Here is a 9,601-nt window from a genome sequence, read left to right as displayed (position 1 = left end):
TGATGAGTGTATATTGGGGGTTTGGAGGTGACGAATGTATCTGGGGGGCTTAGAGATGGTGAGTGTGTATTAGGAATTTGGAGATGATGAGTGTATATTGGGGGTTTGGAGGTGGTGAATGCATCGGGGGGGCTTAGAGATGGTGAGTGTGTACTGGGGGTTTGAGATGATGACTGTGTTGTGGGGGTATTGAGTCCTGTCGTTATTTAAAGAATGTTTGCTGTTGATTGTGACAGAGTTGAATTATTTAGGGAGGAAGTGAGACATTCACAAACTATTTCTGCAATTTTGTAGCAATTTATAAACACTCGTATTTTTTTTCTAGAATGTGTTATAAATATCTGAGTTACTAATGTGTGTATCATTCACAGCTCAGAGTAACACCTTGTCTTGGAAAAGAGGCTCTGGGTGGGGTCATTGTATTCTGATAGCATCAGTGTTTTAAAGGCAATCCCTTTTACAATATTGGATCCAGGCTACTTTTGTTTTCCAGGCTATCTGGCTCCTGAGATTGAGGAGAAGTGATAGAATAAGGAAATCTTTTTATTGTTTTTTGCAGTTCCCCTGACATCTGCTTTTGGACCTGTTTAAATCCTTGTGCAGAGACTCAAGACTAAAATTCTGGCTGACACTCTCAGTGTTGACCTGAGGGAGGGCTGCATTATTGGAGGGTGAGTACTGAAGGAGTTCTGCACTGTTGGAGGATCAGTACTGAAGCAGTGCCACACTGTCAGAGCTTCAGTCCTGAAGGAGGACTGCACCGTCAAATCATTAGTATGGAAAGAGTGCAGCACCGTCAGGAGATCAGTAGTGAGGGAGTGCTACACTGTCAGAAGGTCAGGACTGAGGGTGTTCTGCACTGTCAGAGGGTCATTACTGAGGGAGTGCTGTGCTATTGTCAGCAAACCAGCACTAATGGATTGATGTACAAGACAGATGCATTCTTTCTGGTTAGACTTTAAAAGATCACTAAGAAGTACCGATGAAAGTTTGTGTTTTTGCAGCCAATACGTATTCTAATGAGGCACTATTAACACAGGTTTGTTGTCTCAGTTTGGGCTCTCTATGTGTGTCATTTAACTGAAAGAACTGCGGATGCTGTAAATCAGAAATAAAAGCAGAGGTTGCTGGAAAAGGTCTGCAGGTCTGGCAGCATCTGTGAAGAGATATCAAAGTTAACATTTCGGGTCCAGTCACCCTTCCTCAGAACTGATGGTAGCTCGGAAAATGTTGCTTTATAAGCAGAAGATAGGGTGGGGGAGGGGTAAGGAGTAAATGATATGTAGGGATACAGCCCAAAGCGAGAGAAGAACAGCTGGACAAAGGAGTTGAGAACAATCTGGCTGGGAGGGCGAATAGCTGTTAATGGAGATTGTTAGTGGCTAACAATTAGTCATGTATAATTAGTTATGTGTAATGGCAGACTAGGTGATAACAAGGTCTGGTGTGAGTGGTAGGAGGCTAGGACATGAGGAAGGGGTTCAGGCCCTAACATTATCAAACTCGAAATTGCGTCTGGAAGGCTGCAGGGTCCTCAGGTGGAAGATGAGGTATTGTTCTTTCAGTTTGCACTGAGCTTCATTGAAGCACTGCAGGAACCTGAGACAGAGACGTTGGTCAGGGAACAGGATGGTGTGTTAAAGTGACAGGCAATTGGAAGCTTAGAGTCTTTTTTGTGCGCAGAACATAGATGTGTGAACTCATACCGTGTTGTAGACTCATAACCTACTCTACTGCATGCGTTGCTGAGAATCAGGTCTCCTCTACATTGGGGAAACAAAGCACACATTAGGTGACCACATTGCAGAACATCTACGTTCTGCCCGCAAAAAAGACCATGACCTACCAGTTGCCTGCCACTTTAACACACAACCTACTCCTTGGTCAACATCTCTGTCTCGGGCTTGCTGCAGTGCTCCAGTGAAGCTCAGTGCAAACTGGAAGAACAACACCCCATTTTCTGCTTGGGGACCCTGCAGGCTCCTGGACCTAATATCGTGTTCAATAATTTTCGGGCCTGAACTCCCCCATGTCCTAGACCCCGACCACACACACACACCAGACCTTGTTACCATTGTCTGCCATTACACGCTACCTATGATTAGCTGCTAACAGTCTTCATTAATTGCTATTCACCCTCCCAGCCATATCATTAACTCCTTTGTCAGTCCAACTGTTCTTCTCTCTCTTTGGGCTCTATGACTATCTAACATTTTCTCATTACCCCCTCCCCCGCCCTCTCTTCTGCATATAAGCCAACATTTTTCTCTGAGGAAAGGTCACCACACCCGAAACATTAACTTTGATTTTTCTTCTGCTGCCAGACCTGCTGAGCTTTTCCAGCAACTTTTATTTTCCTGTCATTGATCCACGGACTATCAATCCTACAATCCCAGCTGCTCGGCATTCCTGTCATATTCCAGCAAATGTGTTACTTGAGGTTGGAGGTCTGTGGTCCTGTGATTTGAGATCAATGTTCAAAATTAGAGGTCAGTTCCTTTTCTGAATTTCATTGATTCGATTTCTTTCTCAACAGGGGTCAGATTCCATTGTGGAGGGGTGATCGTTGGGAAACTGCTACTTTTTAGCAGTCAGTGATCATATTGGCTCTGTTCTGCCTGAACAGCCGTTCAGAGCATATGTCTGGCAGAGTAAACAGCTGGGACAGCAGCTGGAATAGCAGCAGCAACACTGAGACAAACAGCTGCAAGATGAACCACAGGAATAGCTGAACACACCAAATCTACTGCCTCTGTGTGCAAGTCCAGTCCAATCAGAGACTGCCTTGAATCACTCCCAGAAGAACTAAGATTCCTTCCTCCCTAAGTGGGGTCCAGTTGGAGTGATGCATCTATCAAGTCTGCTGCCCCTTCACACCCTCTATGTGACCCTGTCTCTCTCTGCACAGCACTTCCCATCCTGGGGACATTATGACCTGTGTAAGACCCGGGTCCACTGGGACCAGTGGATGAGTTGGGATTACATGGCCTGCCAACCTGAGACCACCCTGCTCACCAGGTTCCTGAAGATCAGTCTGGATCCCCCAAACAGCACGTGTGGAGAGACCCCCGAGATGTACTGCACTCTGGTGAGTACAACCTTTTCTGTAGCAGTCTCTGTTGTGTGTGGCACAGTGAACAGAAGCTCACTGAATAGCCTCTGTCAAAGTGAATTCTGTTCGCACTCCTATATTGGATTCATTACTAGACACATGGAGTACAAAGGAGAAAGTAAGGACTGCAGATGCTCGAGATCAGTCAAAAAATGTGGCGCTGGAAAAGCACAGCATGTCAGACAGCATTGGAGGAGCAGGAGAGTCGATGTTTCAAGCATAAGTTTTTCATCAGGAATGTAGGGAAGGGCCCAAAGGGGCTGAGAGATAATTGGGAGGAGGATAGGGCTGGGGGCAGAAGGTAGCTGGGAAGGCAACAGGTAGCTGCTGGTCGGGGGTGTTGGTGATAGATCAGAGCGGAGGTTGGAGCAGATTGGTGGAAAGGAAGATGGACAGGTAGGACAGTTCAAGGTGCGATGCTGAGTGGGAGGGTTGGATCAGGGATAAGGTGGGTAGAGGGGAGATGATGAAACTGTAGAAATCAACATTAATTCTGTGTGGTCAGAAGGTCCCAAGGAGGAAGATGAGGTGTTCTTCCTCCAATCGTCGGGTGGCTAGGATTTGGTGATGGAGGAGGCCCAGGACTTGCAAGTCCTTAGCAGAGTGGAAGGGGGAGTTGAAATGTTCGGCTGCAGGGTTGTGGGGTTATTTAGTATGCATGTCCCAGAGATGTTCTCTGAAAAGTTCTGTGAGTCAGCAGTGATATCAAACCTTTAAAAGTCACTGATTACACCCCAGTTGGAGGATTGTATCCATTTCTAGACAACATCCAGGATGGTGAGGTCTCAGAGAGGGTGCTGAGGCCAGTTACAGGAATTACTCCAGAGATGAGGGTCTTTGCTTAACATGGAGAATCTGGGGTTACATCTCAGGTGGGGAATCTGTCCAATTCTGTTCATGGTTACTGATATTATAACATTCAAATTCTTTGGGGCTGCTGTGAAACATTTCATTTTGTGAAATTCCGATTTCAGCCAAAAAGCACCAGACTGGATTCCTGTGGGAGTTGTCATCTCAATGTGTCTGACAAGCTGATTTGATTGGGTTTCAGTCCGATAAACTATTCAGCGATGAAGTCATTGAGATGTAAATTCACGATTGTTTCTAAATATTAATTATCCTGTCATTAATTTAATCATCTCCTCAGGGTAACTAGTTCCTACATCATTGTTTGAGGGAAAACTCCTGATTTAATCATCATCCACATGTTTCAGCAATAATTGAAAATGTATAATTTATTGCAGAACACGTAGTTTATCAGAGGGAATTATTCTCCAGGTCAATTAGTAACCTGTCACTGTATAACAATAATATGAGTCTTCGAGGTAAATCTTACAAATGTTCCATACTGCAGCATCAGAGCAGTGTCTGAAATACTGACTGGATCCTGTGAGACCAGAGTCTTTGTTTCTGTCTTAGCTGCGGCACATCAGAAATTCCCAAAGTACTTCACTCCTTGAAAGGTGATAGCTATTGCAAAGTAGGAGATACAGCATTCCATTTGTGCACAGCAATATCCCACAGACAGCCATGATCAGATTAACTGTTTCTCATGGCGATCATTCAGGGTTAAATTTTTGCTTCCCCTCTGTTGATGTCAGGGCTCTACAGGCCAGTGGACATCTGGAAGGGATGCCTGAATTTTGAGCCTTTTGTCTAGCCATTTCTTTTTGAAAAATTCTGTGACTGTGTATTTTTTTTGCACATTTTCTTGTTCCTTCTTTCCCAATCTGTTCGGTTTCCTGAACTTCTGTTCTCTGATTCTGTATTCAGTGTGAGTGGGTGAGTGAGATGGAAAACTTGAGAGTGAGAATGCATTCAGACTGTGGCTGTGACGTTGGTGCAAAGTCACTAATTCCTGCACAGATGCCGTGGTGATATAATGTATCGGGGTTCGGTGGTGTAGGAGTTATGCTGCTGAAGCAGTAAACCAGAGAATGGGACTTCCAATCCCATGTTGGCATTTGAGACTGGGCTGAGCAGAATGCTGAAGGTATCCACAGAATCACTGTGGCACAGAGGACAGCTCTGAGCCCATCATCTTCACAGAATGAGCAGTATGACTTTGTGCCAATCTCCTGTCTTTTCCACACTGTACCTTGTTTTGATTCAAATCCTCTACTGTTGCTGTACGGCCAGTCACAGTATTAATTTCCCTCTTCCAACCTTATCTGAGCAGGGAGCACTTTTCAACAGAAACCCCGCCTGTTCCCTGGACAGCTCTGACAGCAGTTCAAAGATCAAGTTATCGACCTGTCACTCTGTCCCTGCATCTCCTCCCCTTTAACACATGGTCTGCATACTCAAAAGAGTAAGGGGATAAGAAAAACAGTCAGTCACAAACACTGTGCAACAGAGGACATCACAGCAAAGAATGATTCAGTTTATCAATCCTTCACAAAAACTGCATAACCTCAACCAGATTAATTCATCAATTAAATATCTGGGTTGAAATGAAATGGACCGCATTCAATCTACTTTACAATTCAATCGTGTGTTTCAATTGTAAATGAGATGAAATGTAAATATTAATTTAGATACCAGGAACATTAGCGCTGTGAGCAACCAGGGAACTAATTATCTGGAGATCTACTGATCCAGTGACACGAGTTCAAATCTCCCCACAGCAGCTGGGGAATATACATTCAATGAAACAATGATAAATAAAAAGCTCATTTCAAGAATATTGACCATGAAACTATTGAATTGTCAGAGAGATCTCATCTGGTTCACTGAGCTTCCTTTAAGGGAAAGAAGTCTGCAGTCTTTATGGAGCCCTGTCTGGCCTATGTGTGACTCTAGACCACAGCAATGCAGTGGCTTTGAACTCCTGTCTGCAGTAACCAAGCAAGAGACTCTGTCATCAGAAGTTGACTCCTCTCAAGGTCAATTCCGATTGGACTATGTAGTCTGTTCACTCTTTAAAAAAAATGGTAGCTTGTGCATGAGTTTAAAGGAAAAAGAGATTGTGGATTGTTGAAGAGAAATGATTTATGGATGGGTTTCAGAAAGGAAAGGGTTTATGTATGTTTTAAGGGAGATATTGTTTCTGGATGGGTTTTTGTTGCCCTAACTGTGGATCAGCAGTGCTGTGTCAAGAAGAAGTGTAACCTGCACTTTGCTTGTCAGTGCTATTCCAATTCTCTAACCTTTCAACATTTGATCTTGTAGGAGCTAGGACCAGGAGGAGGCCATTCAGCCATTTGCACCTTGTCCAAAATTCAACGTAGTGATGGCTGATTGTTTATCTCAACATCACATACTGCTCGATGTCTTTAATATCTAAACAAAATCTATCTTTTTCTTGAGTATACTTAGTGACCCAGACTCCACAGCCTTCTGTGGCTGTGAATTCCACAGGTTGACCACCCTCCGAGTGAAGAAATGTTTCCTCACCTCATTCCTAAATAGCCAGTGCTGTATCCTGACACAATAACCCACCCTGGTTCTAGACTCTCCAACCAGGGGAAACATCCTCCCTGTACCTAGTTTATCTAGACCTGTCAGAATATTATTTGTTTCAATTAAGTCCTCTCTTATCTTTCTAAACTTTAATGATTACAGGCTAAGTCGAACCAATCTCTCCTCATAAAACAGTCCTGCCATCCTGGTATCAGCCAATTCAACCTCTGTTGCACTCCCTCTGTGATAAGTGTACCCGTTCATATGTAGGGAGACTAAAACTACATGCAATTCTCTGGGTGTGGTTTCAGCAAGGCCCTGGATAACTACAGTAAGGCATCCCGACTTTTCATCTCAAAATTTCTTGCACTGAAGGCCAATATAGTAATTGCTCACTGTACCCTCCTATCTACTTGAAATGATTTGTACATAGCCACTAAGATCCATTTGTACATCCACACTTCCCTAATATGTTACCATTTAAAAAGAGTTCAGCTTTTCGTCTCTTTAAGTAGAGGATGCTGAGAATGTTTCAATGGGTCAATTAATGAACAAAGAAAAAGGGATACTATCTGGATTCAGCCATTTTCAGTGTTATTTCCCTTTAGGACAACCGCTTCAATTTATATACTGGTTTTAACAAAGGATCATCCAACGAATTTTCAGTATACATACTGCAGCAAAGCGTGGAGACGGGTGCTGTTATGGAAATGGGAGGATGCTGTCACGAGAATGAAGAGGAGATGATTATTTTCTTTGTTCTTCGACATAAAAGGCTTCACTTAATTCCCATCGATCTCAATGTTGTAAATGGATATTCTGCTGATTCTGTAATCCCCAATTTGATTAATCTCTGGCACCGGCTCAAAGTATTCCCATCCAATTCCACTTTCGTGTCAATTTGTTCATTGATTTTAATGTTTCTTGAGCTGCAAAACAAAATTCGTGACTCTGCACAAAACGGTAGATTAACCACATCTGGGATTCCGAGAGTACATTGAACTCATCACTACAGAAGAGAAGGAAGCCAGTGAGTATAGAGTTGAAAAGTGTGGTACTGGAAAAGCACAGCAAGATCGGCAGCATCCGACGAGTAGGAGAGTCAACGTTTTGGGTATAAGCCCTTCATCAGGAATATGTCCGATGCATTGACTCCCCTGCTTTTTGGATGCTGCCTGACCTGTTGTGCTTTTCCAGCACCACACTTTTCAACTCTGATTCTCCAGCATCTGCAATCCTCACTTTCTCCTAGTCACTGAATTTAGAGACACACTGTGTGGCCCAGTGAGAGATAGGACACTGAATAGAGAGATACACACTGTGACCCAGAGAGAGAGAGAGAGATGGCTGATTGCTTTGTGAGACGCAATGTATCCCAGAGCGATATAGCACATTGGCTATAATGATCTGCAGTGTGACTCAGAGAAACAGATGGGGCACTGGGTACATTTCTTTTATATTGTGAGTTTTTTTTTGTGATCTGGAATGTGTTGCTTGAAAGGGCAGCGGGAACAGATCCAATGATAACTTTTGAAATGGAACTTGATAAACACTTGAAAATGGGGAAAACATTGCAGGTCTACGGGGAAAAGGGACAAATTAGCTAATTCTGTCAAAGAGTCAGTATGGGTAAGATAGGCTGAATGGCCTTAGGCTGAACTAGAGGACTTTATGTAATCACCTCAAAGTTCTTAGTTATTTGAAAAGGACCTTCCTAGGCTTGTCTGCTCCACCTCTAGCAATGCCTGCTGACAGTTACTTTGTTTGGTAAGCAGTCTGAGAGCATTGTGCTGATAGTCTAAGTGACCTGTTCATTCAAACCAAATCTCTTCCCTAATCTAATGTTGCAAGTTCACTTCAATTTAGCAAATACTCAAAATCATCCTCTCTCCTGGCCAATCTCAGAATTTCACAGTATTCAGTGTTCTTATGTGCTGATTTGCAACCTGAAGATCTGGGCGCTCATGTTGTTGGTGCCAGATGCCATCATTTTCTTCCCCTATTGACTCATCCAGTCTGATCATGCTGTCCTGAGTGGTAGACATTGGAGCGGTATCTGTGTTTTTTGCTATCAGCAGGAAGGCTGTGCTCCTGACCCCACTAATAACAAGGAAATTTGATGATTGTGTATTAAACTGTACCTGCCATTTCTCTGCTCCCTACTCAAGCTTGTCCAGATGAATTGTGAATTGCTTTGAATTTGTGCAGATTGATATTTCATATTTCACCACTGACATCAGCGTGATTGTAATGCGGTCAGCCAGTTTGACCCCATAGAGTCATAGAGACGTACAGTACAGAAACAGACCATTCGGTCCAACTCGTCCATGCATCCTAACATAATCTAGTCCCATTTGCTAGCACTTGACCCATCTCCGTCTAAACCCTTCCTGTTCATATAGCCATCCAGATGCCTTTTGAATGCTGTAATTGTACCAGCCTCCATAATATGAGTTCCCTAATCTGGGGCTGTTAATTTGGTCCAATCAGGGGGTCCAGGTAAGAACAGGAATGTCAGAGGTTCTGTTCAGTCTGAGAGTTGGATCACAGTGAGCTGGATCAGTGCCAAGAACTCCCATGTGTAAATAAAGGGTGACTTGGTGATGGGATACTCTTGTGGATGGAAGAAAATTATGCAGTGGGTGCCTCCCTCGTAGCAGTCCAATTTAGAAGTGAAGTGCCACATACAAGCCTTGATGTTTCAAAAGGCGAAGAGTGGGATTGGTAAAGGAAAGGGACAACATAACCTAAATAACAGCTCCCACTCCAGAAGGTAGGCAGCCAGGGGTCGGCCTTTCAGCCACAAATGAAAAAGTGCCATTGAATCTCCTTAGATGGTTGCATTGGGTGACAGATCAAAAAGTGGTAAAAGTAGAATTGATGGATTCTGGATTAGTAGTGCTGGAAGAGCACAGCAGTTCAGGCAGCATCCGAGGAGCAGTAAAATCGAAGTTTCGGGCAAAAGCCCTTCATCAGGAATAAAGACAGAGAGCCTGAAGGGTAGAGAGATGAGCTAGAGGAGGGTGGGGTTGGGGAGAAAGTAGCAAAGAGTACAATAGGTGAGTGGGGAAGGGGATGAAGGTGATA

The 9,601-nt window shown here is 43.7% G+C and overlaps 1 protein-coding gene across 16 annotated transcripts in view; it reads left to right on the top strand.

Moving 5' to 3' along the window:
* LOC122541318 (netrin-G1-like) overlaps positions 1 to 9,601 on the top strand; it is a 910,622-nt gene that overhangs the window by 839,911 nt on the left and 61,110 nt on the right. For 11 of the 16 annotated variants that reach the window (XM_043677965.1, XM_043677962.1, XM_043677968.1 and 8 more), the window contains 2 exons: positions 560 to 671; positions 2,537 to 3,088. In XM_043677965.1, coding sequence (XP_043533900.1) covers positions 2,846 to 3,088 — 243 coding nt within the window. In that variant the 5' untranslated portion in view covers positions 560 to 671; positions 2,537 to 2,845. Of the gene's footprint in view, positions 1 to 559; positions 672 to 2,432; positions 2,448 to 2,536; positions 3,089 to 9,601 lie in introns of those variants that run through there. The other 5 variants (XM_043677973.1, XM_043677975.1, XM_043677976.1 and 2 more) reach the window with 2 other exon arrangements.

Source organism: Chiloscyllium plagiosum, chromosome 37 (genome assembly GCF_004010195.1).
Source record: "Chiloscyllium plagiosum isolate BGI_BamShark_2017 chromosome 37, ASM401019v2, whole genome shotgun sequence".
NCBI classification, from domain to species: domain Eukaryota; kingdom Metazoa; phylum Chordata; class Chondrichthyes; order Orectolobiformes; family Hemiscylliidae; genus Chiloscyllium; species Chiloscyllium plagiosum.
The sequence above is the reverse complement of the archived record's forward strand: the minus strand, read 5'-3'. Positions and strand labels throughout refer to the sequence as shown.